The sequence below is a fragment of the Mus pahari genome, chromosome 15 (genome assembly GCF_900095145.1).
Source record: "Mus pahari chromosome 15, PAHARI_EIJ_v1.1, whole genome shotgun sequence".
NCBI classification, from domain to species: Eukaryota; Metazoa; Chordata; class Mammalia; order Rodentia; family Muridae; genus Mus; species Mus pahari.
The window spans coordinates 16,884,670-16,908,498 of record NC_034604.1 but is presented as its reverse complement, the minus strand read 5'-3'; the positions used below and the strand labels follow the sequence as shown (position 1 = coordinate 16,908,498).

The 23,829-nt window shown below is 45.0% G+C and overlaps 1 protein-coding gene across 2 annotated transcripts in view; it reads left to right on the top strand.

The window, feature by feature from the left end:
- The window catches only part of Garem1 (GRB2 associated regulator of MAPK1 subtype 1), a 168,683-nt gene extending 150,555 nt beyond the window's left edge, over positions 1 to 18,128 (top strand). The window contains exons 5-6 of one of the 2 annotated variants that reach the window (XM_021214851.2): positions 11,394 to 11,560; positions 12,939 to 18,128. In XM_021214851.2, coding sequence (XP_021070510.1) covers positions 11,394 to 11,560; positions 12,939 to 13,836 — 1,065 coding nt within the window. In that variant the 3' untranslated portion in view covers positions 13,837 to 18,128. Of the gene's footprint in view, positions 1 to 11,393; positions 11,561 to 12,935 lie in introns of both variants that reach the window. The other variant, XM_021214853.2, reaches the window with a different exon arrangement.
- Positions 18,129 to 23,829: the final 5,701 nt, after the last annotated feature.

Genomic DNA, 23,829 nt, shown 5'->3' with positions numbered 1-23,829 from the left:
GGGGCGGGGCAGGGCGGAAAGTAAAAGTGGAACTATTTAGGGTGTCCAAGAAGACTACCAAGAGTGGGGAAAGCAGAATGAGAGAGATAAAGAGTGCATGTTCAGTGTGCAGTGTCCACTTATATGACAGTGACCTTATGTAGCACAATACTGTGTGTGGTCAATATATAGTATGAATTTTTTTTAGAAGAAAATAGAAAAGTCTCAAGTGAAAAAAAAAAAAAATACCAACGAAGTACAGAGTATTCCTGGAGTTGCAAAGCCAGACGCAGAGGTTACCCAGCATGTCCAAAGCCTGAGTTCAGTTCCCAGCACAGAAACAACCAATGTAATCACCAGGTCTCAACCTTCTGAAGCCATTTGGGCAGCAGTGTGCTGTCTGGGACCAACATCTTCTATCTGTACAGTGACACTTAGCTGGATGTTGGCACTACACAATCTGTAATGTTGGTGAAAGGAAGACCCAGAGTGAGCTGTAGACTGAAGCCACTGACTTCACCCAGTGTCACTGCAGTGTTCGTGAATTTGTTAGGCTTCCTGACAGAATGCTCTCACAGCTGCTTACAGGCAGGTATGAGGTCTGAGCTATAGGATGAAGGATGAAGTCACTCATGAAGGTGGGTGGCCCATCATTAGTAAGCCCCAAAATGAAGTACACCACCATGAGACTCAAAGGATGCATTGAAAGCTGGGCTCCATTTCAGCTGCAGGTTAGTTTCTGAGTTGCCCTCAGCCAGCTGAACATTCAATGGGAAGATGGAATCTATCTAGGTCCTTGGAGTCATTCTCCTGTAGTGGAGCTCAGGAAAGCACCACGGGATAGTTAGAGTGCCGATCTCCTCATCGCAGGATAGTCAGGAGAATACTAATGTCCACACCACAGGGTAGTCAGGAAAGTACTAATGTCCACACCGCAGGATAGTAAGGAGAGCACCGATCTCCACACAACTGGATAGGTTATTAGAAGTAGTTGTGCCAGAGAGCCCCACGTGAACCTGCATCCTCACTTGACTTAGCAGCTTCACACTTGGGAGAAATCTCGAGCCTTCCTGAGTCAGCTCCTGTGGGGATGATAAGTTCTCCACTGTGTTATTGTATTATACAAAGGACTTGGCACATCTTCTTAGCACTTAGGGAACATTCAAAATAAAGAGTATCAGTAATTGAATATAGGATGGATTCCAGCTTATGGCCGTACAGGAACCGATGTTAACCTTTCCAACGCCCTGCTGGATGCCCTTGCAGCTGCTGAGAGCTGCCGAGGGTATGAGGACCAAGCTATAGGCTGAAGAGTGAAGTCACTCATTATTAGAGGGTGGAATTAATGAGGCTCCACAGTGAAGCACACCACAGTGAGACTTAGAGGGTGAGTTGAAAGCTACAGCTTTCTCCTTCATCCCATCCTTCCTTGACTAATGGATGAAGAGGGGAAGTAAGCCCCTCCAAAGGTTCAGGGGGTGAACGTGAACATTTGCATCTCCACAGCCAAATCCAGGGAGGCAGCTCAACATCCTGAGGCGCTGCTCTCCCTCATATGATAACACATTTGGTGTTTGAAAAACAGAACAGTATTTTAACCTGCCTATAAAAGTACCTACTTGACAGGGTATGTATCATAATTACCTGGCAGTGGAGTCATCATAAACAATGCGATATATTAAACCAAACAGTAAGAACCTGCACTGTCTCCTGGTACTCTGAGGATCCCGGTAGCGCATGTCATTTCAAGTTAGCGGGTATGAAGAACTCGCAGGTGCTTGTAAAAAGGGAATCTGTGAACAAGTTTCAAGGAACTAATATCCCATCCCCACCTGCACGGCTATCTCAACAGTGAGGTGTGATCTCCCATTCACCAAGCCAGACTGTAGTGTTATCAGCTCTTATAACTCTGAGCACCACCAGCCCCACCCCTGTAGAATTGGGATTAATTCCTAAATACTCAGGTTAAGAAAGCGTTATAAAAATGTTGCTTTGTGAAGATGGCCTAATCGGCCATCACTGGGAAGAGAGGCCCCTTGGTCTTGCAAACTTTATATGACCCAGCACAAGGGAAGGCCTGGGCCAAGTAGTGGGAGTGGGTGGGTAGGGGAGCAGGGGTGGGGGGGTATAGGGAACTTTCGGGATAGCACTTGAAATGTAAATAAAGAAAATAATAATAATTAAAAAAATTTTTTTTAAATTTAAAAAAAAAAAATGTTGCTTTGTAAACTAAAGGAAGTGATCATGAGAAATGATCCAGCTCAACTTTTTTTTTTATTTTCTCTTTGTCCTTTTCCCCTTTCTCAAAATAGTGGGGCCAGTGTTGTTGCTAACAGTGTTTCACATGTCAGGCTGACAGCCTGAGTTCTATCCCCAGAGCTCATGGTAGAAAGACAGAACTGACGCTCTCATGAAGTGTCCCACAACTTCCACATGCACTCCGTGCTGTGCATGCGCCCACACTCACACGCACCACATACACAAATGATACTACATTTTTTAATTTTTAAAGAAGAATATGTTAATGTTAGATAAGCCATTAAATGACAGGTTTTCTTAAAGACACCAGATGCATTAATATTCAAGCTGAAATATTGAAAACCATTCAAATGAAGCTGGGCCTAGGGATTTGAACAGCTTGGTACTAAGATGCTTTCCCAGTGCTCATGAGGCCCTGGTTTTCAGTATCCAGCCAGGAAAAAGATAATGCATGGAAGAAATAATGTCCATCAAGCTAAGTGTTCTACAATAGGCTCCATTCAAGATTCCACTAATTAATGAGGTCTCCTAGAACAGTTGGCATTTAATTCATTTTAATTACAACTTTTGAGGAATACTTTGTAAGCAAGCCCTACCTGGGCTTTCACTCATTAATTGAAATAATGAGTAAATTAGTATGTTGTTGTGGTAATTCTGAAGCTAATTGCCTTCCATCTCAGGTAGGTTGTTTTTACATGAAATTTTCTAAGCCAAGACATTTTTTTTTCTCCTTTGTCCATCGGAACTTTCAGTGACTGGCATGCTAATAAAGATAATTATAATACCCTAGTGGAGTAAGTCTTGTCTCAGACATGCACCCTGCTACTTGTGTAAAGTCACACTGACAAGAAGGTTATATGTTATGCAATGATGTATATCATATATTGTACTCCTTTCTCAGAAAAATCTTTATACGAGGCCCCAGTGGCACCCAGGTCTTAAACAACGGCTTCTTTTCAGAACCACTTGCCCTTCTTGCCTCCAGCTGAGCGATGCAGTTCCCTCTCTTATTTACCCTTGCCTGGGGCTTGACTATTGGAGATCTTCTCTCAGTAGGATCTGTCTTAGAACCTTATTATCAATATACAATAAGACAAAGGAAATAAGAAGACAACACATTTAAGAATGGGATTTAGACTATAAGTTGGCCTTCGGTAGCTAATCCAGTAGAGATTCATTCATTACATTTCGATACGATAAAACTTGCATTTCTGTCTGGCTGAAAATACCCACTATGGCAATGTGGCAGGGTTATGAACTCTTTGTATAAAAGGCCCTTTATAAATAAGATTTCTTAAGGCTGTACTGATTTTGTTATCTGGGAGGGGAGTGTGGGAAGAAATGTAAAATGCAGGCAGAGAGCATGCAGGGAAGGCAAGGTTACAGAGTTCAAGGCAGCGTAGTTACAAAACTCCTTTCTTCAGATTACAATGCTGCCCTGAGGTTGGCTCTGTTAAAGAACACTCATACTGAAGGTGAGCCCAGTTTCAGATCAAGCTCACCACCAGCGTATTTATTTTCTGAATTATTGTCAAAATAGGAACTAAAGACTCAAAGCCAGGAGAATCAAAAGTCTCTTTAGTGATCGTTCCCAGTTCCAGGCAGTACAATCTTTTCTGCGGGCTATGACCCCATCACCACCACCAAGTGCAGGTGGGCCGTAGCTATAGACTGTAAAGTCTCCGAGGTGTGGCCATCGGCAGCTGTCTCCACCTTCACTCTCTTCTAGGGGCTGAGCAGCCTCTGCTGTGAAATCAAGTGTTTCTCAGAAGGAGATCTAAAGGATGCTAAGCAAGAATACCTTGTGGTGACATGATTTGTTTCCTTAAGCTCTCTCACTGGTCAGCTAGTGAAGATGTATTATTTCCACCCTAGAATAAGAGTAGGGAGTTAGAGTGTCAAGAAACAGAGGCTTCCTAAAAAATGTCAGCTAACCAAAGTCTCACACCCTCACAAACACTTGGGGTGACTTTTACTGTTTGCAATTTTTTTTTCTGGGTTTTCAAGACAGTTTCTCCTGGCTGTCCTAGAACTTGCTCTGTAGACCAGGCTGGTCTCAAACTCACAGAGATCAGAAGTAGGCCTATCCCACAATGCATTTGACTTCAGCCCAGTGATTGAAGTTGTATTTGACCATGCTTACTAAAAACATGAAGCCCTGCACTCTGTTACATACATTTTTATCCTCATGCTCGCTGATTGAGGGTAAGTTAGTGTGCACTGTTTTTCTGTGTGATGTGGCCAGCAGGGGCCGGCGGAGGCGTGGCAAAGGCAGACAGCAGGGGCCATATGTGTTCATTCTCCCTTCTGTCCTCAGTCGTCATCAGTGAGAGTTCAGCATACCTTCCTGGGGGAAGGCGGTGGAGGGGGGAGGGTTGACATGCCTGGGCACAATTCCCAAGTTTCTTTCCATTCAAAAAGAAAGGCCATTCCATTCCAAGCCCCTCTCTAACAAGTGTCCCTTCTCCCTTCCTGGCCATTACCAGAAGTGAGTGGTGTATCTTCTTGACTCCATCCTCTCCTCTCCTTCTGGCTTCCACTCACTGGAATCTGCCTTCTGGGCCTTTCAACCCTCACTCACTAGGCTTGCCAATGACCTGCTGACTACCTGTATGGTATCCTTTCCCCCTCTTCTTATGGCTTTCTGATACCGTTATCTGCTCATGACAGTACTGCTGCGTCTTCCTCTGCATCGTCACTCTCTTGGCTCCCCCGATTGCATTGTTCCACGAGTCTGCTCTATGGACGGTATGATACTTGTTTTTCTCCTCTTCAGTCTTCCCTTGGGGGCCCAGCCTTCTTCAGATTCCATCAATAAGCACAAAGTCCAATCCAGGCAGTGTTTTCAGCCTTGAGCGCCATCGTTTCTCCTGGCCGTCTTCTTTGAATTTCTGTTTCTGTCTCTAACAAAAGGAATTAATGTCTGTCTCATCATCCACCTTCCCAGACCACAGCATCACTGTGGTTGTTAGATGACCGGGTATCTAACATCATGCCATCTAAGCCTTTATTACACTCTTAATCCTGCTTCCCCAAGACCTCCTCACTAAAGTGTCCTATGAATTTATTCTCCTGCTACCTCAAATAAATGCATGGTATTCCCACAAACCTCTGCACATACTTCTATTAATACACTTACTAATTTTTATTTTAATTGTATTTGTTTCCCTTCCTCATAACCAACTCTAGGGGTTATGTATTTTTGTATACTCAGCCCCACCTCAGTCAGACACTTTACATGCATTTGAACTTCTAAGTAACAAAGTGAAGCTAACAGAGTCATTAGACTCTTGGGAACAGTAAGAGTAGACGGTGGCTATGTCCCACCTGTTAACACCTATTACAGTTGTCTTCAGATCCTCACTATTCGACGTTTTTCCGTGGGTTAGATCTCAGGAGCTTGATATTCCTCCTACACCACCCAGGCTCTGAAAGAACAGTTCGCTATCTCTGCTTTTCCTTAAGTTAACTTTATATGTAACCCTGGTGTCATCTATGCAAATGCCAACAACTAATGACACCACACTATTCATGACAGATATTTGACAAGATTTAAAATGCGGAGATTTCAGAGAAGAAAAGGAAGGTGGCCAGGCTCTGGGCACAGTCAGGATCCAACTTTCATACTGTAGCCCGGATCAGTATGGTGTCTTGTGGCTTTTTCTTAAACAGTAGGAGGCTGGTGCTGGGAGCTTCTCTGAACACGTCGCCTACAGACAGGCAAAGGTCACCCATCATCTAATGGAGGTCACAGTCACCTTAAAACTGAATGCTGACCCTCAGGTAGCCAAGGTTAGTGAAATCACAAACACCCTGTTGCCAGTTGAAGCTCAGCTTTGAATACTGAGTATCAGGCAGACCGCACTCACCTACCAGCACAGGGTCGTGTTTTACATGCTTGGTTGGGAAGCACTATTGGGAGACGGGAATGCTGACAACTGGAGAATGCAGTCATTGGATTTTCACCACATGACCATGCCAAAGTATAGTGAAGATGCATGCCAAGTGCAGCAGAAGCCTACACCCAGCCCACATGACTCAACATATGAATAAAGAAGATGTGTATGGTTTAAATTTAAAGGTAGAAATGCACCCTTGTTGCTTTGTTTGTTTGTTTGTTTAACCTTTAAAAAAATCAGCCTGTTAATCAGTTAAGTTTTACCTGAAGCTCTGTGTGACATATTCCTGCCATAGGTGAGAGATGCCAAAGCTCTGTATGCACTAGAGAATTATAACAGTGACATTGGTCCATTCCATTTTGACTCCTGGACTAATTAAATATACATGGAGGGTAAATAACTGCAATAGCACGCTAGCCTCGTTCAGAAGCAGAAATCTATCCTGGTGGCAAGATAGAACGTGCTACCTTTAGGACCAGGCAGTAGGAATGGTCAATTAAATGTGATGAGCTGGGAGAGACTAAGACAGAGGCGAGGCAGGGAAGCACAAGGCGCTTCAAGCAATGGTGGCTCTCCCAAGCAGATCCACTGTTACAAAGAAAGAGAAGGAAGCCGTGCAGGGGGAGGGGCACAGGAGGAGCAAGAGGAATCTGAGAAACAACCAGAAAGATAGGTCAGAGCTAGTTTGCAGAGGCCTCGGGGAAGACCAGACAGGGCTGGCCCTCGTCCACTGGGCAAGACCACGTGGAAGCCACCTGAAGGGGTATGCACTGGGCGTGTAGCACCTAAGTGAAACTGCATATGAGAGGAAGCAGGAAACTGGCTACTTGACCCATCCCACGGGTCACCACCTTTTATTGCCAGATAAAACTCATTTCTAGCACAGCCAGCATCTTCTTGCATATAAATGTGTCATGTTGAATCAAATCAAGAAGCAAAGAAGAATAGGATCATAGCTGGCACGAAAGACCGTAAGAGGCAAGAAGAGAGGCACAAGGCACAGCCAACCCTCACTACTTGTAACTTCCAAGGACCAGAATGTGTACGTCCCACCTCAGCGTGTAATCCTTCCCATAATATGCCGTGAAATAAGAGCATCAGAGATGTCACATCTACAACCCAAGTGGGAAGTGCCCAGCCCCAGAGCTGTGGGCCTGTGGCTAGCCAGCTACCTCACCCACTGAGGACTGCCCTTCCTGCCCACCTGGGACAACAAGCCCCTCATTCTGTGCCTCTGCAGAAAGATTCTTAGAATCCCAGTGCAGGATAAGTTTAATGCTACCATTTTCCCAGGGGACATTTTAAAGGAGCTTAATCTTTCCATGCTGAACTGACTTAGACCCAGACCCCTTTCAGGAGTCCTATGGAAGGTCCCAACACTGCCTGTGTCTCAGATTTCATTTTGAAGTTTAGCTCTAAGCACTTTATTAACCACAGTTTCCCTCACACCAGGCCCTGATTTCTACAAATGCTTCTTTTCACTGTCTGCCTCCACCCAGCCCTGGCAAGCCCTTCTGGATTGCCCAGCTATGAGGGTGCTGTTCGAACAGCCCCAGGTGCCTTTGGTCATAAGAACAGGAAAGGGGATACCCTCAAGCCACATTCAGCTGCGCATGGCTACTTTTTTTTTTTTTTTTTTTTTTTGAGTTCCAATATTAAGGTCAGCCAGTTAATTTTAATTGAAATATACATCATAGTGGGCGTCTCAGCACATTGCCATTGACATGTGAGGTAAGCTATTCCTAATGAAGTATCACGCCTAATGACTGATTCTAAAATGGAGAGTACTCTGAATTGAACTCATCACTAATCTTTTTTCTTCACATTCCACTTAATTCTGATACTGAGAACTCATTTATTTTAAAAATTAAAACATGAACCAGTTCCTCTTTTAAAAAAAAAGAAGACCCCAATGGTATATCAGCTGAATAGTCCCCCCAGTTTTCCAGACTCCATTATTTATGAATTTTCTTTCTGTAGTTGCTCACCACTGCCAACTGGTTTATTGGAGGGATTGAGTGAGACAGGGCCTCACTGTGACCCTGGTTGTCCTAGCGATCGCTTTGTAACCAAACTTTGCATAGATTCCCCTGCGCCTGCCTTTGCCTCCAACTGCTAGAATCAAAATGTATACCACCACGCCTGGCCCCCCTTTTAATTTTTTTAATTAATTTTCATTAAAATATAATTATGAGGCTGAAGAGAAATAGTCAAGGTTAAGAACACTTGCTGTTCTTGCAGAAGACCCAGGTTCAATACCCAGCAGCCACATGATGTTTCATAACCACCCATAACCCCAGTTCTAGGCAGTTCAGTGCCCTATTCATACTTTCTTGGATTTCATTTAAGCAGAACACGCACGTGTAAAGTAAAATGAAATCTAATAAAAAGTAAAAAATATAATTGTTTCCTTTCATTCCTTTTTCTTCCCCCAACCTTCCCATTCCCCCTCCATGGCCTCTGTCTATAATTGTTATTGTTACAAATAAATATATATATATGTGTATATATATATATATATATATATATATATATATAAAACACATGAAAACATAAGTACAACCTGCTGATTCCTTTTTGTGTTGCATGCATACACGTGACTTCCGAGCTGACCACCTGATATTGGATAATCAATTAGGGGACTCCTCCCTGGGGAAAGAGAATCCCACCCTTAGTTGCTATAGTTGTTTGTTTAAAGGCGGGACCTATAATACTTCCCCTTCCACTTTAGCCTGTCTATTGGGTTGTCCTTGTTCAGATCTTGTTTAGACAGCCATACTGTTTTGGTAGCATAGCTACAGCTTCCCTGCCATTTCAAGGAGACAGTCTCACAGCAGATCTCCGGGTCCTCTGGCTCTGTAATCTTTCCACTCCTTTTCTGACATATTTCATGATCCTTCACTGTAGGAGTCATGTATTCCTTGGGATGCATCCCCTACATGATCATGGTTCTCTGCATCAGGACCAGTTGTTGTTTTCTGTGGTAGTCCTGTATCTGGTGCAAAGAGGACTTCTTTGGTAAGAGCTACTTTTCTGCAGTATACCTTGTTTCAAAGACTCCAAAACAGAAGACTTGCTCTCGCCACTGAGGAAATCTCCTGCCCAAGTCTTTAGCTTTAACTTGAATGAAGAACTCTCCTCTTCCCAACCCAGGGCCAGGGCTGAGGGTTCTCTGGGTGAGAGCAGAGACCCCTGGACTTGTGCTGAGCAATGAATAATTTTCTTTAAATCACTTCTAGTGGTTGCGGTAGGGTATACTTGTGATTCCAACATTTGGGGGGTGCAGGCAGAGAGATGGGTTCAAGGTCATCTTCCACTTCATACCAAGTTCAAGGCCGACCTGGCTATATAATAATTCTGTCTCGAAAAATTAAAAAAAAAGATTGCTTCCATCTCACTTAAATCAAGGCACCTTTCATAATCATATGGCTTCCTTTTCTGGTTGATTTTGGCAAGCAAATCAGACCTGGGACTCCAGCTAGAGGCCCAGTATGCAGTCAGCGAAAGAAGTATGTGTCACAGGAGGCTGTTCATTCCACTTTCAGCATCTTCATCACCACAGCTGTCACTTGCTGTTCTCATGTCCCTAAGACAAGTTGTTGAAGAACAGACTGAAAGAGATGCTGGGACCACAGCCTGAAAGCAGGCGAAATGTCTCAGAACTCAGCATGTTTAACAGAGTCCTGAATTGGCCATGGTTCAGGGTGAACTAGCACAACCAGGCATCGGGTGCCCCCTGCTGCCCAATATGGAAAAGGGCATGGCGAATTAGCACTTCTCAAGTAAGACCGCACTGGAGGAAAACTCCTGGGACTAGAGAGGCTGTAAGGACAGTCACTAGCTGAAGTCCCAGGCCACTTAGATCATCCCCAGTGTAAAGATAAGTGGATGTCATCTGACTGGAGAAGGCTTTTACCCGCAAAAGTTCTGCTCTGGAATTGGAGTGCTTTCTCGTTGCTCCCTCTGCATCTGTATGGTCCCTGGACCTATAGCATAGCATTCATCTTGTATTTTGTTAGAAGTGCAGACTTGCCCAGACACCGTAACTTCTGTCTGTAATCCCAGCGACTCAGAAAGGAAAGAAAAAGAGGAAATAGTGGGACGGTTTCCTGAGACAGAATCTTACTATTGTAGCCCTGGCAAGCCTCGAACTAGTGGCAGTCCTTCTGCTCTAGGCTGAATGCTGGGGTTACAGACATGTACCACCCTGTCTAACTTCAAAAAATGACTTTTAAAAGGGCTGCTCATTTACTCAGTCACTAGAATATTTGCCTAGTATATACAGTGTCCATGAAAACATACATGTAGTCCATTAACACACACACACACACACACATACACACACACACACACACACACACACACACACACACACGTGCGCGCGCGGGAAAAGTCAACTCTCAGGCCCCAGCCTGGTTCGCCTAAATTCAAATATGCATCTAAACAAGGTCACTGTGATATTTATTAGGCACCAGACATAGTTGTCAGTGGAACTTTAACCTGGCAGAAAGCCCACATTTTGACCCAGAAGGCTCAGTAAGGAAAGGCCACCAAGCCTAATGACCTAAATTTAATCTCCAGGACCCACCTGGTGGAAGCAGAGAACTGATTCCTATAAATTGTCCTCTGATCTCCATATAGGTACCATGGAACAACTCACACATGCATATTCATATGCATCTCTGAGTATGTGCACACGCGCAAACTAAAGTCCCTCTTTCCAAAGGTTTGGGTCAGATTGTATTGCATATGGGAAATGAACAGAACTCCAGCAGAGCCCGGTCCTCTCTCGTCATCATGGCTGACACCATCACTACCTCCACATTCATGTCTGCTCCGTGCATCTTGGCATCTCTCAAGCCTGTGTTTCCACAGAAGCTAACATTCACCAGTTTCCTTCCAGCTTAGTCTGTTCCCAGCAGTTTGTGACAGGCTTCTGGTTTTAGTGTGTGTGTGTATGTGTGTGTGTGTCTGTCTGTCTGTCTGTCTGTGTCTGTGTGTATATGTCTCTGTGTGTGAATGTGTGTCTATGTGTGTGTATGTGTATGTGAGTGTGTATGTGTGTGTCTATGTGTGTGTATTGTGTTTGTGTATGTGTATCTATGTGTGTATTTGTGTGTGTCCTGCTTACCTTTACTGTTTAAAGTCCCCCTGACTGCACGTTGGAGCTGTGCTCCCCAATCTCACCCTCAGTCCTCCACCCCATCCCTACCCCATGCTAGTCTGTTAACCTGGAGTGTTCCTTCCCTACACCAGGTCAGGGAAGAATGCCGGCTCCTGAACGCCCCGCCTGTGCCGCCCCGAAGCGCAAAGCCTTTGTCCACAAGTCCCTCCATCCCCCCTCGCACAGTCAAGCCAGTCCGGCCACAGACAAGATCTCCAAGCCCCACCCTGTCTTACTATTCTTCAGGACTGCATAACATGTGAGTGCCCCCGACCCCAGCAGAACCCACATGGGCCTTGGGAATATCACCTAGCAGCAGGGTGGGAGAGGAAATGCAGTTTGCCTTTTAGAAATAATTTTATAGGAAGATCATAATTGGGCCTCTACTCATTTTAACCTTGGGTGGAAGAGCTGGTGTCTTGATTTTAAAAAAAAAAAAAAAAGATGCCACCAGGGTCTGTAAGATGCCACGGAGGACTCGTTCTCTTAGCCACAGTGTGTGGGCTGCTATCGCTTCTCAGGAGCCAGCTGCCACAAGGGGTCTGTAAGATGCCACAAGGGCTCCTCCTCTTAGCTGCAAGTGTGTGGGCTGCTATCGCTTCTCAGGAGACGGCTCTGGCACTTTTCACCATGACTGTGACACAGTCAGGCGGTGCGTTCTACCAGAGCCTCAGACTTAAACTTATCTCTCTGCTCTAACCCTGAACCCAGTGGGAATCCGTTCTTAGCTGTGGCTACAAAGAAACAAAGCAGACCAGCCCCATTTCTCTTAGGAAACATTTAAGGTCTTCTGCCAAATGAAGTGCCCATTTCCACTGTCGTTTCCTGAGACATGACAACCTGCTCAGCCGCCTTTTAGCCTATTCTGGTTTCACCGCCAATGTTAGGATGTGAAAATGTGGCCCCCAGGATAAGGGCAGCCCAGCCTGGGTTCTTGCTGTTTAATGTCTAGGTGGGCAGTTTTTGGTTTGGTTTGGATTTGTCCTCTGGACATGAAAATCCTTAGCTATGTATATAAATCTACCGTTCAGAAGCCAGGGCAAAGATAAGCACTGTATTGGAAACATTTCTTCCTATCAGACACTGGGGAGTTCCCAGTGCTATGGACAGTGTTGATGCGGCTCCATCCTTGTAGGAGCCAGCAGTCACCCCTCTGTCCCTCACCTTTGCCCACTGCAGACATTGCTCTTATGTTGGCCCAAAGCATGGTGTGAAAATTTTCTCAATGTAAAGGTGCAGGTGCTTACTAAAAGCACTTTCTTATTAGCTGTAACATATATATTTATGTATGTACACATACTAATTTTTATCTCAGCTGGAATGTTTTAAATTGTTATGTACATACCTACAAGTACAAAGAACTTTACTGATTCATTTTTTAAAAGCAGGTAATTTATTGAATTTAAGAGAAACACACACACATACACACACACACACACACACACACACACACACACACACACACCTAACTACCTTCTCACCTTAGAAATAACATCTATGGGTATAAGGAAAAGCTTGGGTCTCACCATGTAGACCACGCTGGCCTGGAACTCAGAGTTACCTGTATTGACCTCCCAAGGACTAGGGTTACATTACGTTTTTACTGATTTCCTTTTTTGTGTTTGCTTTGTAAGCAGCATCACTCAGAGCGATACAAGTCCTCCCAACAGTGCTCCTGTGTCCTGCTACCCCTGCACCCGAGTGAAGAGCGACTCTGCAGACCCCAAGTCCCCATTTGGAAGTCCTTGTGCTGAAGCTCTGTCCTCCCGGCTCTCGTGGCCCAACCATTACTCAGGAGCATCGGAGAACCAGACAAGGAGTGACTTTCTGCTCGACCCGAGCAGGAGCTACAGCTACCCCAGACAGAAGACACCTGGCACACCAAAGAGAACCTGCCCAGCCCCTTTCGATTTTGAGGGTTGCGAGCTCCTGGGCAGCCCACCCAGCACGACCTCTGCAGAGTTCAGTAGCAGCGGTGTCTCCAGTTGCCCCAAGTCAGCCAGCTACTGTCTGGAGAACTCCGAGGACAACTCCTTTGCAGCTGGCATGACCAAGCAGAGCGTCTCCTGCCCTGCCTTACCCCCAAGGGCCCCAAAGCCAGTGGAACAGAAAGCCACCCCTGAGACATCTCCTTTGCCTCTGAAAATTGATGGTGCTGAGGAGGACCCCACAGCAGGGTCGCTGGACCTCTCGGAGGACCAGTATTTTGTCAGAAAGGGCATGCAGGACATCTTCTCTGTCTCTTACCCTTTCTCTTCTCCGCTCCACCTCCAGCTGGCCCCCAGATCCTGTGGGGATGGTTCCCCATGGCAGCCACCTGCTGACCTATCAGGACTCTCTATAGAGGAAGTGTCCAAGTCTTTGCGGTTCATTGGTTTGTCTGAAGACGTCATAGCCTTCTTTGTCACTGAAAAGATCGATGGGAATTTACTTGTTCAATTAACAGAAGAGATCCTCTCAGAGGATTTCAAACTAAGCAAACTGCAGGTAAAGAAAATATTGCAGTTTATTAATGGCTGGAGGCCCAAGATATAGTAGCCAAATGGTCCCATCTGTCATGAGACAGAGCTAAGAAGCGTGTGCTGGAAGGGGTGGGCTAGGACACAGATTCATGTTTTTGCACTTAAACAAAACAAAACAAAACAAAACAAAACAAAACCTTCTCTGTAAATAGAGATAAGAGAAAGTCTTACTATGCAGATTCCGTTTCCGAATGGTGAACAGGCTATTTTGTACATCAATAAAGATGCTATACAGAACACTTAGAGGTGTGCCTTGTACGTCATTCAACATTCAACAGCTGCTAAAAGAACTAAAGTCATATCCAGAGAACTCATTTGTATCCCCAGTAGGTCTTGGAGAAGGCATGGTATTTATTACAGAACAGCCAAAGCTGAAACACATAAACACTTGTGAGCAGTTCGCTTCCTGGGGAGTCAGCGGTGGACAGTTCATTGTATTCTACAGCTCGATTTGCTTCCTGCCAGTTGTTTTCCTCCTGTGCCTGACGATGTTAGTGGTGTGAAATGACACTTTAATGTTCTGTGCTTGGTGGAGACCTTTTTATCAAAAGGCGTTTTCCAAAAATCATGTTTTGATAGAGGATATCTGGTGTCCTTAGGAATGACACAAATCATGACCATTACGTTTGATCTGTAACTGCTGCTAGTTTCATTGAGCAGAGGAAAAAAAAAGAAAAGAAAAAATAATAAGATATGTGTGTGTGCGCGCGCACAGTTGTGTTTTAATGTAGTTTTTAATCTGATATTTTTAGATAACATCTTTTTACTTTATAATATCCACTGAGGTTCCCAGGCTTTGAACTGAATGGATTCGCTCAAGAACAGTTGGCGTAATGAACAATCCCAAAGAGTCTCAGAACCTGAACTTTGAAGCTTGGCCTCCTAGGCTCTAGCCCTGAAAACTCAGAAGCAATCAGGAAAGATTCTGTTGAAGAATTTAATGTGCTCTGTAAGCCCGTGGGAGGACTGACTCTTGCATATCTGTGCTGACATTTGGGAAAATGACAGCTGCTTTGGAACTTTCATCCTGTCCTCCTGTGTACCCCAGTGAGAGGTCTGAAAAGCCTTTCTCCACAAATGTGAGGTCTGCTCAGCACACCTCTTGTGTTAGGAAACCTCGTGACTCAGACAGACCACCTCTCTATTATATATGCCATATCTCTGCACTGATTCCTAAGATACCAATAAGAGTACTTGCTAATTCCATAGTCGACCTCTTTCTCCTCTTCTAAAACACCGTAACTATCATACTTTTATTCTGAGAATTCCAGAACATGTCTAAGGATTTTGCTAAATGTGATTAAATACCCCAAACTGTACCATCACTTTCTTTCTCTTGACTGTTTGAAGGCATATAACCTCAAAGAGTTCCACTTTTTTCTGAGCAACATATCCTCCACATAATCCCTGAGTCTGTCCCCAGATTCTCACTGGACAGACATCCTGTTAGTGAGATGCACACCTGAGCTGCTCAAGTAAGATTGTTTGACCACCAGGAGTCAGTGTATCCTGAACAGATGACCATATTTTATCATGTCTTCCTGTTCACCAAAAAAAGAAAAACCCACCAGTCCAGGTTTGCAGACATGTAAGTATGTCATTATTTCTTGCCATTAGAGATCTACTTAATAACATCTTGTGATCTAGAGTTGAGATGAATTGATACTTTGTCTAATTTCTCATCTCTGATCTCATTACTAAGAAATGGCTTTTATCCCTTCCTAACATACAATCCAAATGTAAATACTACACTGCAAGTAAAAAGAATCGTCCATCAAACAGGCAGCTAGAATGCTTCAGGAGTCAGTAATGAATCTATGAAGTTTCCATACTGCTCTCTCACACTCAAGACTCATGGAGAGTTTTCAGAAAGCAGCCGTATACAAGAGGAACTAACTCCTTAGAAAGTTAACCTGTCTTGAGAAAATTAACTTCCATCAAGAATAAAGACAGACATCTTGCAATGGAGACACTGCAGGTCCCCACTGGAAACCCTTTCTTTATCCATCCTTCAGCACCCAGCCCTTGGCCATGATTTTCAAACTCAGAAGCAAGCCCTAAGTTTGGTTTGCATTTGCTGTGAAGGTTGCCCCATGTAAACAACTGACTCCTTTGGTCTTTGCAAGAACCTTACATAAAACAAGATTTTCAGTCTTCTTTTAGTCTATTTGCTTTGGCCTGGCTTACTTATGCCAAGTCTGTTTTGACTGGTATCCTGGAGCCTCCCTTAGAGCAAGGATTGGCCTTAGGGTCAAACATTCATTGTACATTCGATAAGCACCTTCTGTGTGCCAGACCCGAGGCTGAGAAAATTCCTAACCCCTACCCTCTTGGAACTCGTTGATGTTTCAAAATCACAGTTGCTGACAGTGTATATGTGCACGAGAGACTATGAACGTTTCCTGGAAGCTGGATTCGTGGAGTCCCATATTTAAGGAGCCCACAGATGGAAGCAATGGCAGGTGCCTCTAAGACACACAATAAATGCCCCCAGACGTTGGCAAACACCCCCTGACGCTTGGACTATATTAAAGGAGAAATGCATCTGTCTCCTCCGCCCCTATTCTCTTTCACTGACTTGGAATTTTTTAATGATAATCGGTACTGGCATTTCTAAAAGCCACAAATAAGTATAATTGCCACTTCTGAGCTGAGCACCTGTCTGAGGAGGATCCTGACTAGACAAGGAATTCATAAACCAGAGAGAATCAGACAGGCTACATAGAGCAGAAAGCAGAAACACCCCTTGCCTTCTGAACCCTACAGTGGAACCTCTTCCATAACCAGCCAGGTCAAGACAATACCTCCATCCGTGGCAGGTTCCCTACCGTCCAGTGAGGGACAGTGGTACTTGTGGAGAAGTGCTGTCTAAACAGGATCTTTGGGGGAATCCTTAAACTCATGGCTAAAATCATCTTCCTGCCCCTCCCCTGTCAGAAGAGACCGTGTCAGCAGTAAGCCGAGCCAAGCAGCTAAAATGTAAAATACGAAATCAATTCAGAGAGAAAACTCAAGTGTTCACCCACCGCTTCCTTCATAGAATCTTCCAGACGCCTGCAAGTTCTGTCTTTAAGTTGAACTGCTCAAATTTATGAACTGTGAAATGTCCACATCTACTCTCTCAGCCCACATAGACCATTCAAATTTATGAAGTTGTATCAAACTGCCCATTCAGCTAAATTGCAGTGTTTATTCCTGTCCTGCAGAAATGCCACAACCTTATGGGAAATGTGACAGCCCATTCCAGCTGATCAGATACATACATAAACAACTTCCATTCACACTGCAGAGCCACCTGCACAGCATCTGTCCGTATGCGCCCTTGTGAAGTTCAGGAGCTTGGAGTGGATGGATGGAGAACCCATCATTTTCCTAGTGCTTTGTGTAATAAATCAAGCCTCATGCCTGTCTTCTGTAAGTATATTCCCTTAATAACAAACTGGGAAACACAAAGTTTTTCAAGGAGCCCAGGAAATTTGAGTTGCAGTCTACCAGAAAAAGTTCCATCTATTGGTGGACACAGGAGGCTTTGAGAAACATGCCCATTGTATGAATTCCCATTGCTTTTCTCGAAATCTGAAAGCTGCTAAGGCAAAAGAATCAAAGTCCCAGAGGACAAATGATGTAAACAGAACTTTGGTTATACTGTAGGTTTGTAATGTAGGACTCTGTGGCTGTGTCATGTCAGGTCACATTTCTGGGTTTTCAGGAAGTCTTGTTTTATACTTTGACTCATTGTGATAGCCAGAAACACATAAGCGTGAGTGTGCTTCAAACTAGGTGCAAGTGTTGTCTGCGGTTGTCTCCCTCTGCCCACCGCCGAGGCTACGCTTCTTTGTACTAGAGCTTAGCAGAGGGTGAGCTCCTTTGGTTTACAATCTCCTGTAGGATAGGGCTTCCGTAATTCCCTAGCCATAAACCTGTCCCCTGTTTTCATATGTTCCATTTGGAATAGTGTTTCAGCTAAAAGGAAGGAAGGAAGAAAGGAAGGAAGGAAGGAAGGAAGGAAGGAAGGAAGGAAGGAAGGAAGAAAAGGACCCCAAGAACTTGGGCATTTTCCTTCACTTAAATGGAAATTGTATTTTCTAAGAATTTGGAAGTCTCTGTACAGTTTCTGGGCTGGGAGAACAGTGGGTTGCTAGCCACACATCAGCAGTTCATTGTGTTGCTCTCCGGAGCATTATTTAATGGGCCCAATGTGTACCTCAAGATAAATGCAGTATATTATGTCTAAAAAAGAAAAATCCGTTGTCTGTTGATTTAAATGGTTCTGAAATGTCTATAAATAAAGAAAATTTCAAGTTTGCTCTTGCAGTCTTTCCTGAGTGAGTCAGACCTACTACTGACTTTTCAAAGACCTCATTCCCCAGCCCCTCAGGCATAGGGAACTAGAAAGGGATTCCTAATACTGCAGACTCCATTCTGAATTGAGATCCAAGACAAAAGCTGTGGTCCATAGAAGAAGCTCTAAGCCAGGCAACCCCATGACACTCAAAGAGGACCCTGTACCTGTGTGGTCAGAGGGCAGAGAAGACACCTGCAGATGCTGTTTTAATTTGAAAGGAAGTTCCAGAGAGAAGGGCGCTGATGCAAATTCCTATCTTTGGCTTCTTTGTTATCAAGTGATGCAGTCATAGCCTAGCAGAAGTGCTCCAGGGTGCTGAGGAAGACAGTTCACCCTGCTGCAGCACGGAAGTGTCATAATGAGGCTAGGGAACGGCAGGTGGAGTTTTTGTTGTTCTCTGCTTAGGAAATCGCTTCCCAGCACCTTAGCTCCCAATCAGAGGCATGCCTCAGTCATTCATCCCACCATTTCCTAAGCCTGCAGTCCCGCTCTCCCATTCCACAGGGGTGAGTATCTGCTACCCCAGATTGCAGAGTCAGGCACTAGAAGACTAAAACTGAGAGTTCTCAAGCTGGATGTAGCTAAGAAATTGAAACTTGGATAAATTGTCCATTTGCTTTGGGAATTATTAGGCATCATCACCAGGCTGTAGGTTCTTCTCCTTTGTGATGAGAAAGCAGCCTGTGTGTATCCACCCCTTATGAGCTGACTGTTCTTTGGCCTCCAGAGTCTTCAAAGTCAGAGGACTCTTGAAGAGATATGCCATGACATTTCTGATGGTGGCCGGTCACTGTGACATGAAGGCATCAGCCACAAAGTGATGGAATGGAGTTAAGTCAGATGAGGTCCAGAGAATGAGGCTCAGTGGGAAAGCACAGACCCAACATGCTTGAAGCCCTCAGCTCAGTCTGCAGCATCCAAAATGAAAATCAAATGAGTGGCAAGTGTGGCACTCACACCGTCAACTACAGAGCAGACAAGAAAGTGAGACACAAACTTGCTTGGTGATCCCAGCTTGACTTATGTGACAAATGCAGCAAGAATTTCTTACAACGGGGACATTCTTCTCTTACAATTTATGCCAGTGACTTCCCTGTAGCGATGGATATAAAAATGAATGAAGAACAGTGTGTCCTGCAGAGAGCCACAAACATTAGCTTCTAGAAATGCAGGCAACTGAGAGAGAGAGAGAGAGAGAGAGAGAGAGAGAGAGAGAGAGAGAGAGAGAGAGAGTACATGTGGTGGGTGTTTAAACTCTGGGCGTTCTCAGACCCGTGTCAGTAGGGGAAGATAACACAGGTCTGTGTCCTCCCAAACAGTCATCCAGGAGACGTATCACAACAGGGCTTTAAAACAAAGGGGGACTTAGGAAACCCACACTCTTAGCTTCATAGAAATAAAACTCACACTGTCAATCCCTCCAGAGCACATGTGGGCTGTAATAAAGGAGAGAAGTTGGGTCTCCATTATACTCATTCCATTGCAGCTGTCTCCCAGTTTCCCCAACTTTTACCTTCCATAAATGACTGAACAGCCTTTTGATGCACGGGTGGAATGCCCTACCCTGATCCACTACCTACTGTCCTACAGCTGAAAAATCAGTGAGGAGATAATCCTCAACTGATCCTCCCCAGCTGATGCTAGAGTCAAGGAAACTGTAGCTGAGCATGGTGGTACACACCTGTAATCCCAGTAATTGAGAAGCTGAGGCAGGGGTATCTCTGTAGGCTCGAGAGCAGCCAGTACTGCACACCCTTTGTCCAAAAAAGAAAGGAAGAAAGAAAGTAGAGAAGAAAAGAAAAGAAAAAAACTCCTGTTTATAAAACAGACTGTACTAAGGAGGTAACTGAGCAAAATAAAATTCCAGACAACCTGAGTTCAGTGCCCAGTACCCACATCAGACAGCTCACATCGCCTGTAACACTAGCTAGCTCCAGAGCTAGTGTTCTCTTCCACGGGCACCGACAAATGCATGGCAAATAATACATATGAGTCAAAAAAAATCTTTTTTTCTTTAAAGAGGCTCTGAGCACATTAGCTCCTTCATTCAAAACAATAGCTCAGTAAAAATACTAAAATAAGACTTAAAATGTAAACAGTTTTCAGATAACATGTACACACACTTCATTTGACTATCTCCAAGCAAGAAACAGGTTACGAAGGGAACCAAGGTGGAGAGAAGCTGTTATATCAAATATTGCCACTAGGTGCCAGGCTCTTCCATCCATGACTGCCACAGGACTGCACCAGCCAGTTCTGAATAGACAACAATGACAAGAACAGTTTTCAGTCCTCTTCCGCCAATCATGTTTTTACACTCATCAGCCAATGGAACCAGGATCCTGAGGTTGTGGGGATTAGTAAATAGATGTGGCTCAAGAAAAACAAGGAATTAGGAAGCAGGGCACTGTGTGGTTTTTCAAATGAGGTGTCCACATGAAGGGGCCTGGAGCTCAATGCTCAAAGCACAAAACTGTTAAGTTAGAGCTGTTAGGTGGCATGCCGGCTTCATGTTTCTTCTTCACATTATCCCTACTGCCCTCGTTTGCATTCTGTGGCTGGGATAAACGCTGACCAAGACTGACCTGGGGAGAAAGGTGTTTGTTTGACTTGCATTTGAGTCCATTGTGGACTCAAGACAAGACAGAAACTGGAGCAGAGAGAGACATGGAGCAACGCTGGTGACTGGCTTGCTCCCTCTGGCTTGCTCAATTACCTTTCTTATATAGTCAGTGGGCTGGGCCTTCCTTCATCAATTAACAATTAAGAGACACTTCCAGCCGGGCGTGGTGGCGCACGCCTCTAATCCCAGCACTCGGGAGGCAGAGGCAGGCGGATTTCTGAGTTCGAGGACAGCCTGGTCTACAGAGTGAGTTCCAGGACAGCCAGGGGTACACAGAGAAACAGCTCTAGGTCCTGCCTTCCCAATACCCTCTACTCACACAGTGCTATAGTATGCAAGTTGTTAGCCCAGTGTCTACCTGTTTACCTGGTCCTGCATGGAAATAATCTATGAAGCTGGTCACTCCTTACCACGTTCCTTCTCGGGCCCAGAGACTTCATGTTAATTCCTCATTTTTCTTAGCTGAGAACTGCGCTTGACTTTCTGTCCCCAGGCTCTGGATACACCAGCTCCCTGGAGCACACTGTTCAGAAGGAAGATTCGCCTGTATTCACATCCCGGGTGATGGAAAGATGAGGGTGTTACCTGTTCTGGATGAGGAAAGGCAGTGTATTGAAATACCACTATGAAGGCCACACATGAAGACCTGTGACCCACCTGTGACTCATAATCTGGAAGACAGAAATAACTAATTCCTCTTTCCCAGATGAAATAAGAGAGAAGAAAATGAAGATCTTGTTATTCTGTGAGCTCTCAGGAATGTCCCCAATAAAAGCTTGAGAAACAGGTATAGTTGAGTAGCCCTGGCAGCTTCTTTGACAGGCATGTGCAGTGTTTGTTTATCTGTTGCCTCTGCATGTTGCCAGTACCCACCACACTTACAGATCCCACCTTCAACCCACAGGCGTCATCCCCTGCTGATGGTGACTTACTGTCAGGAAGTGAATTGGTCTGGATTTTTGTCACTTTGTTTATGTGACAAATGCCGGAGGGGGAAACCATTTAAAAGGGAAAAGGACTGGTTTCACCTCCACTTCTGAGCATCCGTTTGCGCTTGGCTGACTCCATTGCTTCCTATCCTATTACAGTGGAAGGCAGTGTGAGTATGGCCACTCCCCTCAAGACAGCCAAGCAGCAGAGACAAGAAGGGGCAGGAGCAAGATGTTTTGCTTCTGAGTCACATACCAGACCTTCCTCCAACTGAAGAGGGCAGAGCGGAGCTTCAGAGCCCATCCAGCAGGAGTAGAGTAGTAAATATCACTGAAAAATGATCCGAATCGAATCGAGTCGTGCTTGCAGACTTTCAAGCCCAGCTTGACTGTCCTCTGAGAGGCTCCACCCATCAGCTGACTGAAACAGACGCAGAGACCCACAGCCAAACACTAGATGGAGCTCAGGGACTCTTATGGAAGAGGCTCTTATGGAAATGATTGAGGGCACTGAAGGGGATAGGAACACCACAGAAAGGCCAACTAACCAGTCAACTAACCAGTACCCTTGGGGACTCCCAGAGAGAACCCATCAACGAACATATAATGGCTGGACCTAGGCCTCCCCACACATATATAACAGATGTGCAGCTCAGTCTTCATGTAGGTCCCAAACTACTGGAGCAGGAACTGTCCCTAAAGCTGTTGCCTGTTTGTGGAATCCATTCCCCTGGCTGGGCTGCCTTTCCTGGCCTCAGTGGGAGAGGAGGTGCCTGGACCTGAAGAGACTCGATGTGCCTGGGAGGGGGGGATACCCAGGGAAGGTCTTTACCTTGTCAGAGGAGAAGGGGAGAGGGGATGGGAGGAGGGACCTTGTGAGGGAGGGCCAGGAAGAAGGAGGTTGTGACTGGGAAGTAAAGTGAATAAATAAATTAATAAAAGGGAAAAAGGGATCCAGTGGCGACCTTCCGTGACGATCACCACGTAGCTCATGTGAGCATGGAGAATCCCCACGAACGGAGAGTCAAAAATGAACCAAAAGTAGGCTAACCTGAATGCAGAGGGACCAATGAAAAGGAAGTTACTCATGCAAGAAATGATAGGAACTGGATGAAGTGCGACTGTGAGATGCAGAGGAATGGACCAACTCTAACACTGTTGGGGAAGCAATGCTTGAGCTGGGCTAACCACTGTGGCAGCTGATGTTTGAAAACGTGTAAGATCCTCCCCAGGCCTCATGTGCCTGTGAGTCTCACAAGCTTTTGACCTCTGTCTTCTGACACAACATGGGAGAAGTGAAAATTAACTTTATGATGGTTCCTGGGCATTAGATGGGAAAAAAGAGTTATGTGACAAGTGACAGTGCACACTTATGTTGCTCTATACCTCACCACAACTAGCCCAGGTCATATGTCCAAACGTACCCTCTAACACCATATTAGCAGATAGGCTTTGGGAAGTGTTTAGACAGTGAGGCTGGAACCCCTATGAACAGGATTTATACAAGGACATCCTGGGGTTGGAGAGGTGGCTCAGCAGTTAAGAGATCATAGCACTCTTTTAGAGGACCAAAATCCAGCTTCTAGAACCCATATCAGTCTGCTTACAACTTCATGTAGTTCCAACCCCAGAAGATGCAGTGCCCTCTTCTGGCCCCCACTAGCACCTGCACTCACAGGCATAACTCCCCCACCACATCCATCCACCCACACAATTGAAAATAAAATCTTCTTTAAAAAAAAAAAAAAAGACATCAAAAAGCTAACTAGCCTTTTTCTCCACATGAAGGCAACATCTGTGCAAATGCAGGCCTTCACCAGATAGCTAATCTAAGTGTGGGCTCCCAGCTTCCAAAACCACCATGCATAAACCTCTGCTGCTTTAAAGACATCCAATCTATGGCATTTTCTTTTTTTTTTTTTTTTTTTTTTTTACATGCCAAAATAAGGCTGTTATTTTTTTTATTTATTTATATTTCAAATGCTATCCCGGAAGTTCCCTATACACCCCACCCCACCCCTGCTCCCCTACCCACCCACTCCCACTACTTGGCCCTGGCCTTCCCCTGTGCTGGGTCATATAAAGTTTACAAGACCAAGGGGCCTCTCT